Source organism: Cenococcum geophilum (assembly GCF_001692895.1).
Source record: "Cenococcum geophilum 1.58 unplaced genomic scaffold K441scaffold_54, whole genome shotgun sequence".
Lineage (NCBI taxonomy): Eukaryota > Fungi > Ascomycota > Dothideomycetes > Gloniales > Gloniaceae > Cenococcum > Cenococcum geophilum.
The window spans coordinates 514,637-526,907 of NW_027137612.1; the positions used below are offsets into that span (position 1 = coordinate 514,637).

At 49.9% G+C, this 12,271-nt stretch overlaps 5 protein-coding genes across 5 annotated transcripts; 4 read left to right on the plus strand and 1 right to left on the minus strand.

Annotated features, from left to right (window-relative positions):
* Positions 1–1,476: 1,476 nt before the first annotated feature.
* Positions 1,477–3,006, plus strand: K441DRAFT_680951 (Pkinase-domain-containing protein; the record flags this gene model as incomplete). The annotated part of the gene is made up of 5 exons (XM_067651419.1): positions 1,477–1,746; positions 1,804–1,887; positions 1,941–2,295; positions 2,375–2,809; positions 2,867–3,006. The coding sequence occupies 5 exons, from the start codon at positions 1,477–1,479 to the stop codon at positions 3,004–3,006; spliced, it is 1,284 nt and encodes a 427-aa protein (XP_067499208.1).
* Positions 3,007–3,506: 500 nt separating this feature from the next.
* Positions 3,507–4,145, plus strand: K441DRAFT_273733 (uncharacterized protein). The gene has a single exon (XM_067640897.1). The coding sequence runs from the start codon at positions 3,635–3,637 to the stop codon at positions 4,004–4,006; it is 372 nt and encodes a 123-aa protein (XP_067499209.1). The 5' UTR covers positions 3,507–3,634; the 3' UTR covers positions 4,007–4,145.
* Positions 4,146–4,764: 619 nt separating this feature from the next.
* On the plus strand, positions 4,765–8,207 carry K441DRAFT_644558 (cap binding protein). Its single transcript, XM_067646760.1, has 7 exons — positions 4,765–5,027; positions 5,125–5,326; positions 5,378–5,645; positions 5,706–6,140; positions 6,190–6,653; positions 6,712–6,893; positions 6,960–8,207. The coding sequence occupies exons 1-7, from the start codon at positions 4,943–4,945 to the stop codon at positions 7,823–7,825; spliced, it is 2,502 nt and encodes an 833-aa protein (XP_067499210.1). The 5' UTR covers positions 4,765–4,942; the 3' UTR covers positions 7,826–8,207.
* Positions 7,942–9,042, minus strand: K441DRAFT_273772 (uncharacterized protein). Its single transcript, XM_067640898.1, has one exon. The coding sequence runs from the start codon at positions 8,857–8,859 to the stop codon at positions 8,356–8,358; it is 504 nt and encodes a 167-aa protein (XP_067499211.1). The 5' UTR covers positions 8,860–9,042; the 3' UTR covers positions 7,942–8,355.
* Positions 9,043–10,919: 1,877 nt separating this feature from the next.
* K441DRAFT_667324 (uncharacterized protein) lies at positions 10,920–11,671 on the plus strand (the record flags this gene model as incomplete). Its single annotated transcript, XM_067649816.1, has 1 exon — positions 10,920–11,671. A coding segment is annotated over exon 1 (465 nt), but the record flags the coding sequence as incomplete, so codon positions are not given.
* Positions 11,672–12,271: the final 600 nt, after the last annotated feature.

Genomic DNA, 12,271 nt, shown 5'->3' on the forward strand with positions numbered 1-12,271 from the left:
TGCTGCTGGGCCGTGGTGTGGCTCCGACCTTTTTTGGCTGGACGGGAGGATTTGCCCAAGTGGACAGCTGACCTGCTGCGTTTATGCTCCAGCCCTGGACAACACGACCAAAGTGGAGCTCAAAGGAGGCAGGGCGCTTGCGGGTGGTGGCCAGAGGGGATGCTGAGACGAGGGCAGAATCAGCAGACGTGACGGCTGAGGTGTTCCTGTTCTGATTACATGGTGATGCAAATCTCCCTAAAGGAGCGGCACGCCTAGCCATCCCGATGCCCATCCCCGATGCCGCTGATGCCACCGATGCCATTCCACTGATGCCACCACTGATGCCACTGGGAACCGCACACCGCGGCGACGCAACCCAGGCCGCAGCCACGGCGGGCGTGCCAGAGTGCTGGCAACAGGCAGGACAGGTCTCTCGTGTTTGCGGCCAGATAGCTCAGACAATTGATCTGATTGCTGTGCTTCCTGTGCTTTCTGTGCTTTCCGCATCGCCCCCCAGTTGCCCAAGAGCTCAATTCGATGCCGCGATGCTGCCCTGCTGCTGTGATGCCCTAACTTACTGCCATGCTGCCAATGCCGCCATGCTCGTTGCCCAGCCGTGTTGCCAATGCAGGCCGTTTGAATTACCAACAGGCCCTGAAGCACAGACTTGACCTTCTCCCCAAGCCACACAGGCGCTCCCTAGCCGACCTTCTCAGCGTCTCGCGTCTTCTCACTGGCCCTCTGCGACCCTTCACGTGCCACCTGCCCTAAGATTGGAAGCAGGAGCAGCAGGAGAGAGCAGCGCGCAGCAGCACAACTCCATCGCAGCCGTCAGACAGCGAATCGTGACTGACCGCGACAGCTTCGAAATCTAACTCTGCGTTAATATCCCTTTTCGACCCACTCTCCCTACGGCCCTCTTCCTCAATCGTGCACCTCTCCGCCAGCTCTGGTTCTCCCGCCTGGACCCAGAAGCGCCCCTTCACTGGCCGCCAGCGTGAGACGTACCGTTATTCACTTGCAAGGTCACGCACCAACTAGAATCTTAGCTCCACCCGGTCCTGGTAGCGGGGCTTCCAAGCACTCACACTCCAACATCATCATCCCGTTCGTCATCTCTCGCACCGCTTCAACAACAGATAAATAAACCTCGAATTCATCTTTATCCAAGGCGGTACCCTGCGATTCACCACCACCACCCTCTCAGTGCTTGTGTTTTGCCTCTTTAGCGACAAGCCACTACCACTCTCAACAACCCCATCAATCACTTGATCAACCACCCACCAGCCGTGACGAAAACCACACACACCTCCGACTCCTGCGTTGCTCCACCACCCGACCGCTCCCACGACAGCATCTTGCTGCTTCTCTCGCCCACTACGGACTTCATCGCCCAGACTCCGCGCTCCTCGCATCAGCTCCTGAACTACAGCCCGCCGTATTCTCGATAGCAATCCACATTTCTTTGAGCACACTGTTGAGACACACGGCACGATGACACAGAATCGGCCATCGGCGTTTTCGAGTCTACGGATGGGTGGTAATTTGACGTTGTTATTCTCCAAATCTCGTCATGCTAACGAAGCCGCAGAGGTAATTCGTGAGAAGGTTCAAGATGGACAGACCGGCGAATATAAAGACCTAGCATACACACAATGCAAAATCGTCGGGAACGGCTCTTTTGGAGTAGTTTTCCAGACGAAGCTGTCGCCTAGTGGCGAAGACGCGGCCATCAAGCGAGTTCTACAAGACAAGCGCTTCAAGGTGTGTTTGCGGACGCGGCTTTGGTGGGATTTATGCTGGATGGCTAACTTTTCGCAGAATCGAGAACTACAGATTATGCGCATCGTCCGGCATCCAAATATCGTCGAGCTCAAGGCTTTTTTCTATAACAATGGGGAACGGGTATGTGGTCCAACGCGCAGAGTCCACTCGAGTGGCTTTACTGACTTTTCCAGCCACAGAAGGACGAAGTTTACCTCAATCTAGTTCTAGAATTCGTCCCAGAAACCGTTTACCGAGCCTCGCGGTACTTTAACAAGATGAAAACCGTCATGCCCATTCTTGAGGTCAAACTCTACATCTACCAACTCTTCAGGTCGCTGGCATACATTCATTCGCAAGGAATCTGCCACAGGGATATCAAACCGCAGAATCTGCTACTTGACCCAACTACTGGTGTTTTGAAACTGTGTGACTTTGGAAGCGCGAAGATTCTGGTGGAAAATGAGCCAAATGTCTCGTACATCTGCTCGCGATACTACAGAGCACCAGAGCTCATCTTTGGCGCGACAAACTACACTACCAAAATTGGTACGTCATTAACCCAGTCCCTGCATTCTACCGTTTCTGCTTAGCTAATCCATGACATTCCTAGATGTGTGGTCTACAGGTTGTGTTATGGCAGAGCTCATGCTCGGGCAACCGTTGTTTCCAGGAGAATCGGGTATCGACCAACTAGTGGAGATTATCAAGGTTCTCGGGACACCCACGCGAGACCAGATTCGGACCATGAATCCGAACTACATGGAACACAAGTTTCCTCAAATTAAGCCTCATCCATTCAACAAGGTAGATTCGCACGCGTGGACCAAAGGTGTCATGTCACTCACAATACAACAGGTCTTCCGAAAGGCTGACCCACACGCCATTGATCTTATTTCGAAACTCCTAGAGTATACTCCGACGCAACGACTCTCCGCCATTGATGCCTTAGTTCAACCCTTCTTTGATGAGTTGAGGGACCCGACTACTCGGCTCCCCGATTCACGTCATCCGAATGGGACCTCTAGAGATCTCCCCAACCTCTTTGATTTCACCCTTCATGGTATGTCTAGACTGATCCAACGCAATATGTTAGTCGGTTTGTACTAACCATCACCAGAACTTTCGATCGCGCCACATCTTAACCGGCAGCTGGTTCCGCCGCATGCGCGCCCGAGCCTGGCAGCTCGGGGCTTAGATTTTGAATCTCCTAGTTTCAAGCCACTAACGAAAGATGAAATGATGGCTCGGCTAGATTAACACTCCCAGCTAAAAGCATGCGTCACGACATCATGTTTTCGATTAAGCGGTGTGGCATTTGCTTGTTTTCACCCCTGAAACCTAAATGTTCTTTCTGGGCGCACGCAAATTCTTCGAAACTCATTCCGGCGTCGGTTTCTTGGATGGCGCACACCACCATGTAAAGGCCCATCCTCTGCAGTCCTTGTGCTCGTCTGAAAATGCTACGAATGTCACTCGTCCTTTTCCTATCGGACTGGCTTGTTATCTGCTTCTGAATCCTTAATCCTCCCCCGTTCCTACCCATTTGCCGTGAGAGGCCGCGTAGATGTATTTCTTCCTCCTTCCTCCTTTTCTCTTCAAGCTCGCTGGCAATCGGCGATCGAAATGTCATGTGGAACGGGTAGCTGATAAAAGTCGGGGATGGTTGGCACGAACATGGGAAACTGGCGGGGATTTACTCGGCTCTGATATCGCGGGTTTGTTGCGGATGTGGTTGTTTGCATGTAGGTGTGGTCTTTCTAATTTTTTTATTCCGAATCACGGGCGAGACGGCTATGCTACTGGTTCGTCCCTTGCAATTGACTTGCGGGACGATGGCTTGGGTAGCGAGTAACAGGTCGCCTTTTATCTCGCTAGGGTGAGAGGGATGGCGAGGGAATCAGAAATGGATCAGGCTTTGTTATTTATTTTGTCTGCCCCCGGGGGCTCTTCTTTGATAAGTAGACTTTTTCTCGTTCTCATTTTTTCAATTTGGGTATTTGTTGTGGTGGCTTCCCCCGCTTCCCCTTATGCTGACCTCAGAACAATTCTCGAGGCCAACCTGTTCCGTCGCCAACGCATCCCACTCCTGTCTTTTTCGGGCTCTTTGCATGGTTTCTTTTTCCTCTCAAGGGTTCTGTTTGCTTGCGAAAAGACATTGTTTAGGAGAGTGGCTTCAGTCTCGATAAGTACACATGCTAGCTGGCTGCCGATTTTCCTACTCAGCCCCTCCACCTCTGCATGTTTGCAGTTGGGATGAAGAAACGGCCTCCGGCGGCGGTCTGGGTTATAGCTTGGAATGGTCATGAAGCGGCTGCTGATTTTGGAGCGGAACCTCGGACGGCAGTGCAGGTGTATTAAGTAGCATCAGGAATAAAACGCTTTCTTACTTGATTCACAGCTATTGGCGACCTCGCTCATAACTTCTCTAACCATTAAAGCCATTTACGCCCGAGTAATATCCGTGATCCTCTAATAGGGTCCATTGAGCACCACCGATATCACCTATCAACAGCTATTCGCAGGCTAAGCAAACAATTCAGGACAAGACCCTACGCGCAGTTCCTTAAGAGTGCAATAACTTGCATCTGTCACTTCTGGTCCTGGGATGAATATCTAACGAACCCTCTAACCCGCCAGAGCTCTGGCTACCCACAATCAACTACCTCTGATGCAATTACTTCTACTTGGTTGCTCTGATAGACTCACTCGATTGTGCTTCATCATCTATTGAATTATCCTCCGTTGACAGCGGTTTCATCACTAAAAGGCACTTTGATCATATCTATGCCCGAGGCTAGAGGACTTCCTCTATATTCACTAGTTTCATCATTTACCCTCCAGTATGACAGATAACGGCATATTTCAAAGCATTCCCAACGCACCCTCATCAGCCTCTGATCTACATTTCCAATCAAATGCGTTCGTGCACGGGCCATCATCCAGCAAACATGACAAACTACGGAATCACGGCGAATCTGCGCGGGCGGCTCCTCCGCCTCGCCCGAAAGAAGCATCGCGCTCACAAGCTCAAGATCAGAGCCGTTTTCATCGCCGGAGTTATCATCATCTTCCACGCGGACCACTACTGCGTCGCGCCGTCGATTCGTACCGCCCTGAGACGAGCTCTCGAATTTTCAAAACTGCAGATTCATACGGCTGGGGAGGACCTATCGAGCAAGAGCTGTCTGACGCGATGGCAGATCTGGATGTAAGACCTGAGGGCAGAGGTGAGGGAGGACGGGGACGGTGGAACGGGAATCGGAAGAGAAGGTTTAGAGGTAAGCCTTTGCGAGTTATTGAAGCACTTCGTTCCGGCATCTTGAAGAGCTTGCACGCGCACTCAATTGGAATATGCTAAGCAGTAATGCATTCTAGATGACGATGACTTCGACCGCCGCCCAACGCGCAGGCGTTATGAAGAGCCCACTGCGAGCAAGCTGCGCAAGATGCTTCTGAGCATTGCCGAGTCGCCTATGCGACTCCCCGAGGACGAGGCAAAGGACATCGCTAGGCTGCTGGAGGAAAACTTCGAAGATGAGGAAATTAGGAACGAGTTTTTTGATGTTTTTGTGAAACTGTCAGTGTTGCTATGTTTTGGCCTCTGCGATTGATGGCTAACGCCTTCTAGTATCATTGAACAGCCATTCAAAATCCCATTCGCTGGGGCGGTCGTCCTCTACGCAAACGAATCGAAGCCAGAAGTCACGAAAGAGGCCCTTAGACGCGTATCAGAACGAACACAAGAGTTTCTTAACTCTGGGAATTGGAGGGAGTTCAAGCTACTACTCCGATTCTTGGCCTGTCTACAGAGTTTATTCGATGGAGACGGTGTCTTCTCAATACTCCATAAGCTATTTGACAGCGCTGTAGACCTACAGAGCGCAAACGAAAACGATGTAAGTTGTCCGCTTGTCAAGCGTCGGTTCGCGAGACATTATCTCTGATTAAATGGGCAGGTTGTCGGACTAGAACTTGTCAAGATCATCCTCCTTACACTCCCATATGCTCTTGTATCTTCAGGCTCTGGCCTTGAAGAGCAGGCCATGGACATACTCCAAAAGACTGAGATTGTTGCTTCAATGAGGCTCCCCATAGAATCGTTAGTGGAGGCATATACTGGCCATACTGAGGAGAAACCTGTTCCTTACCACAGTATCATCGGATTGCTGCAGATGCAATTGCAAAATGAAGCTGCTCGCGGCTGGGAACTTTCCTGCATTCCGAGGTTTTCTAAGCCTATTGCTCGCGAGGGGGAAGGCGAAGATGCAATGGTTACTACACCCGCCATGCATACTTTCCCGAATATTACGATTCCTTCCCCTGTCAATCCTGGACCGACACCGCTGTTTCCGGAGGCATATTTTTCATTGTATGCGGATCAGGATGTCGAGGTGAGTGATTGCTTTTCCAATCTCTATAGAGACATACTAACGGGCATAGACTGTCCCCAAAACCACAGATATTGCAGCCTCCCTGCTCCGAGATGCACTTATTGATACAATTAATATCCTGGACTTCAACCGTACCGCAACGGCCAAATTCCTCATTGACCTGGATTGCTATTGGCAACCGGAAACATTCGTTAAGCGCGCGACTCCCTTCGATAAGCTTCGCGATGTAGCCGGTGACAAATCGACATGGAAGCCGGAAGATATGGCAGTTGACGCTGTTTTTTCTCAGATCTTCTTACTTCCTAATCCAGAACACAAGCTTATCTATTACCACTCGGTCATTACAGAGAGCTGCAAGATCGCCCCGGCCGCCATAGCGCCAAGCTTAGGAAGAGCAATTAGATTTTTGTTCAAAAATCTCGACGTCATGGATTTAGAGCTTGTCTATCGATTTCTAGACTGGTTCTCACACCATCTGAGTAACTTTGAGTTTAGGTGGAAGTGGACGGAGTGGTGAGTAATCCTGCTATTTAATTTTGAAGTTTGGACGGACAATCTGACCCCTTGAAAGGCTTGATGACATCGACCGCACGAACATGCACCCGAAGAAAGCCTTCATTATTGGTGCTTTAGACAAAGAGATTCGTCTTTCCTTCGCAAAGCGTATCCGTGCTACTCTCCCTGAGAAATACCATCCCCTTATCCCAGAGGGTAAGGACAAGGATACTCCGGATTTTAAGTACGCTGACGAACGTATGTTATATCTCCCACCTTAAGTCTTCTCAACACAATCTAGTAGCAACTAACCTACTTGCACAGAAACCCCCTTCTCCGTGGAAGGCCGCCAGCTGTGTAGTCAGATCCGCAAAAAGGCATCAGAAGACCATATCCAGGAGACCATCAACTCCATCCACACGCAAGCAGCCGATGCCGGCATCATCGATGTCCTAGTTCCGTCTACGGACGCCTTCGTCACAAGCATCTGCTACATCGGCTCCAAGTCGCTCTCCCACGTCCTCTCGTGCATCGAACGCAGCAAAGAACGCCTCCTAGCCATCGGGCCGCAGTCGGAGCTAGCACGCCGGCAGATCGTAGCGAGCGTGGTCGAGTACTGGAAGGACCAGCCCGGCATCGCCGTCAACATCGTCGACAAGCTGCTCAACTACACGATCCTGTCGCCCATGTGCGTGGTGCAGTGGGCGCTGTCGGACCATCTCGGCGCCGGCGAGGCGCTGTCGGAGAGCTGGATCTTCGAGATGGTCGCGGGCACCGTCGGCAAGGTCACGAATCGCGTCCGCCAGATTGTGGCAGCCAGGTTGCAGAAGGGCCTGCCGGAGGAGCAGGTTGCGATGCTGGATGAGACGCTCGCGAAGGAGCGCGATGCCATGCGCGCGCTTTTCAAATTGATCGACGATGCGGTCAGGGCCGTCGCTCAGGGCATTGCGAACACTTTCATTGAGAAGGAAGGAAGTGGGGAGTTGAGCGCTGAGGATGCGGCGCTGATTAAAGCGTGGGGAAAGAGATGGCAGACGGTGTTTATTCGGAAGGCGCAGGTCGAGGAAGCAGTTGTGGGAGAGGAGGCTGTGGAGGCGAAGGTCAAGGCCCTCAACGCCGAACCGGTGGATGAAGAAAATGGGATTATGGAGGCCACGGAGGTTATGAACGGTGAGGACGATATGGTTTAAGCTTAAAATACCAAATTGAGAAACTCATAGGGGAATTGCATGGCTTAATGAGTAAAACAAAGGATCGGTAAGGAGCTTTGTGCTCACTTAGGGGTTTTCTTTGGCTGTCACGGTGGGTGGTCGGAGAGCCTTCGGATAGCTGCGTAGAAAATTCGTTGGAATAAAGGCTGGTGGTGGATTAGGAGTCACATGTTCTCTTGTATTGGTTTAGGCTCGCTGCATTCTGAGAGTACAGCATTCCGGAATTGCCTTCCTCTTGTACTTCTATTTATATTTGACCATAGCCTATACTTGGGTTAGAGTAATGGCTACAGGGAATTTTGGTGACAGAAATCTATCAATGGATTTTCCTGGATGAAAATACAAAATTGTCCAAAGACCCTTAAATATATCGAAATTGACGAAGCTGGAACAAACTCTCAAATGCAGGCACCTGTACCCACAAGTCCCTTGGCTCAGACAGTAGGGCATTTCTTTCAAAGCACTCACTTCTGTTGAGGTCGATAGCAGGATCGTCCCGCAGGTGGACTTTAATGTGCGGGGTAATCACAGCCAGAGAAGTCTGTTAGGCCCGTAAACTTCTTGATGGCGTCTTCCTGACAGCTCTCTGGCGCGGCACCTTCACTCGTAAAATGTATTATAGCTTTGATTGACATAGTGACAGCAACCTCATCCTTCGCCAGATTTGCGCGAGGCGTGTATTCTTTTAGGTTGTCGGCGAAACAGGCGTCTTCGACCTCCTTTTTAAACGCATCAACGTGATTATCGGCTTCAGGGAGACCTGTGATCCGAACACTGACGGTGCGGATCATATCCGGAGCTGGCACGATCGTCGAATCAAGCGAGTAAAAGACTACACAGCGGACAACGATTTGAGTGTTAGCTCGAGGTAAGAGGGATTCGACGGCTTTCGCTCCTATGTCCCCAATGAGGTCTCTGGGAGGAAACATTCCGCCTATGTCATTTAGACCCGCACTGGTGAAGGCGAGAAGATGAGTGAGAAGGAGAAGCAACGATATTTGCGTATAATGCATTGTAACGGTAGTCAGGATAACATAGATTTGGAGGTCGGAAGGCTGTTAATCGCTAGAATAGAAAAGACCAAGATAGAGGTTGTGGAAGTTGTGGAGTTCTCTGCGATTTATTATTATGCTCGTTCTGCACGACCCCGCGAATACTTTGATCGTGCTGCTAGATTGCTAACAGTCACTTCACTAATCTTTTTGACCACAGCCTACTCAACAATTTTGCAAGCAGAAAGAAGCCCAACATGATGAAATCTGTACTTTGTGCAAAACAGTGCAGTACAACGACTAGGTGCACGACTTCAGATGTCAAATTAGCAAGTGTGCGTGTTCCACGTTCTAGCACTAAGTTAACACGAACCCAGTACGGCGGGCATGGATCTCTCGAGATTTTCCAAGCCCCCACGCGCGGTGCGACGTGCAGAACGCTTTCTCGTACGATATTGGCCTCACAGTGGCATGACCGGTTGTACGCTAGTTACGGGATCCGTCTCACGCGGCATAAGTAAAGCACTCTGGCGCTCTGCCTGCAGGAGCCCTGATACACACCACCAAAGCCACCAGGGTCCATTTCATGGCGCATTTCAGCTGTTAGTTGCCGGCCCTCTGCTACAAACCCTCTTTCAAGATTTCCGGTCTTGAGAAAGTTAAAATCACCCGAGGGTCGAACGACCGTGCGAGCTTCGCTATCGCCATGTCACATTAGTGGAGTGGTGGCTGAATTCTATATAGATATACGCGTTGTTTTGGATAAGAAAGGTCTATCGACCTGACGGGAAGAAGGACATTTGGATCGATCTCTTCTGACGGGTGGCGGCGCTTTCTTCCTCTGCTCTATAAAGTAAGATTAGTTGAAGCCTATATATAAGTTATATATTAGGGGTTGTAGGGGGGGAGGGTAAGGGTTCTAAAACTGCAACCTATACACGATTTATAACGCGCACCAAGGCGGTTTGTTTTGAACCGATCGAGCGGCCTATACTGCCTACAGCAGGTACAGAACTCCTTTCTGACTACATATTAGAAGTATAGGCGTTTGTACAGACGTTCGTGTAGACGTTCGTGCAGACGATTGTATGCGCGATTGTACAGCCGTTCGTAGAGACGTTTGTAGAGATGATTATAAGACTTCCTAGTATATTAGTGCTGCGTGTGAGTAGAGCTTTAGAGCTCCAGATAGGACTTTAAGTAGAGCTTTGAGTAGAGCTTCGTGCAGAGTTTTTAGAGAGCCTTGGTAGAGCTTTGTGCGACCGTACAGGGTATTCTTATCCCATCACCCGCCAATTATCTTCCTACGTTATCGATAAGAATTTGGCCAATCAGGAGGCATGGATTGAGTACACCCTTATCGATAACGTAGTACCCTAATGGGATAGCGGATATCCTATGCTATGCAATATGAATATTCTGAGACCGTGAACGCGCCGTTGGGCGCCTTGCGAACACCATACCGAAACAGTATCGACATTCTTGAATTCGTTATGACTCTCCATGTTTTGCAGATGCAAAGTTGAAATCTCACGGTTTGGAGGGAGAGTGTGAAGGTTTAGGGTATCATAATCTGTTCGGTCTGTGCGCCTTTTAGTGTCGCCCGTTTTAATTAGTGGCGGTTACTACCATGGCTCATTTGAATCCGTAATTAAGGCGATTGTTCGGTAAGGCTCCAGATGAGGTTCCAGATTTGACTTCGCACAATGCGTGATTGACGTCGGTGAGCGATTCGAGTGAGCCCCTCTCCGCCACTATCGCGACTCCTTACTTTGGTGTAATAATGGAGACTCCTCGGCCAACGCCCTCTCTGCGGTCAACACTTTCTACACCTTCGCCCACCTCCCGTAGGAGCCGTAGTAGAGTTACAGCGACGCCCGCGACACCCGCGACGCCCGCAGTGCACAGGAACGCGCATATAAGATGAACAGGCGAGATGGAGGAAGCAGCATCACGATCGGGGCGCGTGGAGTCGCCATATTACAAGAAGTCGTCACCCTGGCGTGTATACGAGAGCTCTAGATTGATATGGAATACAGAACGGGAGCTCGAATCGAAGGCTATATATTGAAACGGTGCCAAGAACCTCATTTCAACTAACGTATACAGTATAGGTTGCGCTTACCGATATGGAGGACTTGCCGGATACGCTGCGTAGAACAATATAGTTATATATTGTTCTTGCCGAAATATCGTGAACTCGCGCCGGAGTAAAGCCGGTCATCGCGCACCACCCAATTTCACATAGAAATCGATGCCATTGATTATTTTTGCTTGCCCACACCTTCCACCCCCAACAATTATGGCGTAAAATCATACTTTGGTCTAGCTGCATTAAGCCAATTGTATAGAATTGCTGGTGTTGACCATGGAGCCGCCTACATGTGTATTTGGTCGCGCCAATAAGGGCCAAAATCGCAAGCGTGTATTGTCTACTACCTCGCCGACGCAGGCTTCTAAAAGGACTCTAAAGCGTCGTTTAAAGCTCATTTTAAAGAAGTCTTCGAATCGTCAAGCAAGGCGTCGTACGGAACCACCGCAGCAACTACCGTCACCAATATTTGTAGAGTCTTCGCCACCGCGGCCAGAGCAGCTAGATAAGGAGGAGGAGGAGGAGGAGCCGGAGGAGGAGCTAGATAAGGAGGAGGAGGAAGAGGAGGAGGAAGAGGAGCCAGAGGAGCAGCCGGAGGAGCCAGAGGAGCAGCCGGAGGAGGAGCCAGAGGAGCAGCCGGAGGAGGAGCCAGAGGAGCAGCCGGAGGAGGAGCCAGAGGAGCAGCCGGAGGAGGAGCCAGAGGAGGAGCCGGAGGAGGAGCCAGAGGAGGAGCCGGAGGAGCTTCCTATTAGCTTTATGAGTCGGTGGAAGGCAGTATATAGGAGAGAGGCCTTACCCGGTGCGGTATCTTTAAAATATAACACCACTAACCTCTTCTACCACCTAATTGAGCGCTAGCAAGACAGTATTATTGCTAAGTACCTACCGCGGATCTTTATCATTAATCGCCTTAAAGCCGCTGCCTCCTATAAGAAGCAATTAAAGACTAATTACTTCCGCTATAAGATTGGTAATTGTTATAATCTATATAAGGTAACTAAGCTGCTTAAGGATCTTTATAAGCAGAATCCTACTAAGTTATTATACTTGGATCTTACCTTATATATAATTAAGGAGAAGCTCTAAGAGATACTAGCACCATTATTAACACCTTCCTCTAGCTAAGTAGTAAGATCTAGTAAAAAAACTGCTACCTAAATCCAAGAAGCCAATCTCTCTAATATTATTGCCGTAGAGGAAGCTGCTAGTAATAGGATTCTGGCTCTAATAAGTAGGTAGCCTTGTGTTAATAGCTACTGTTCTAATAAAGGAGCCACCTGCTAGTAAAATAGATGTAGAAATAATTCTAATCGAGTTAAGCACCACTATCCTATTAATACT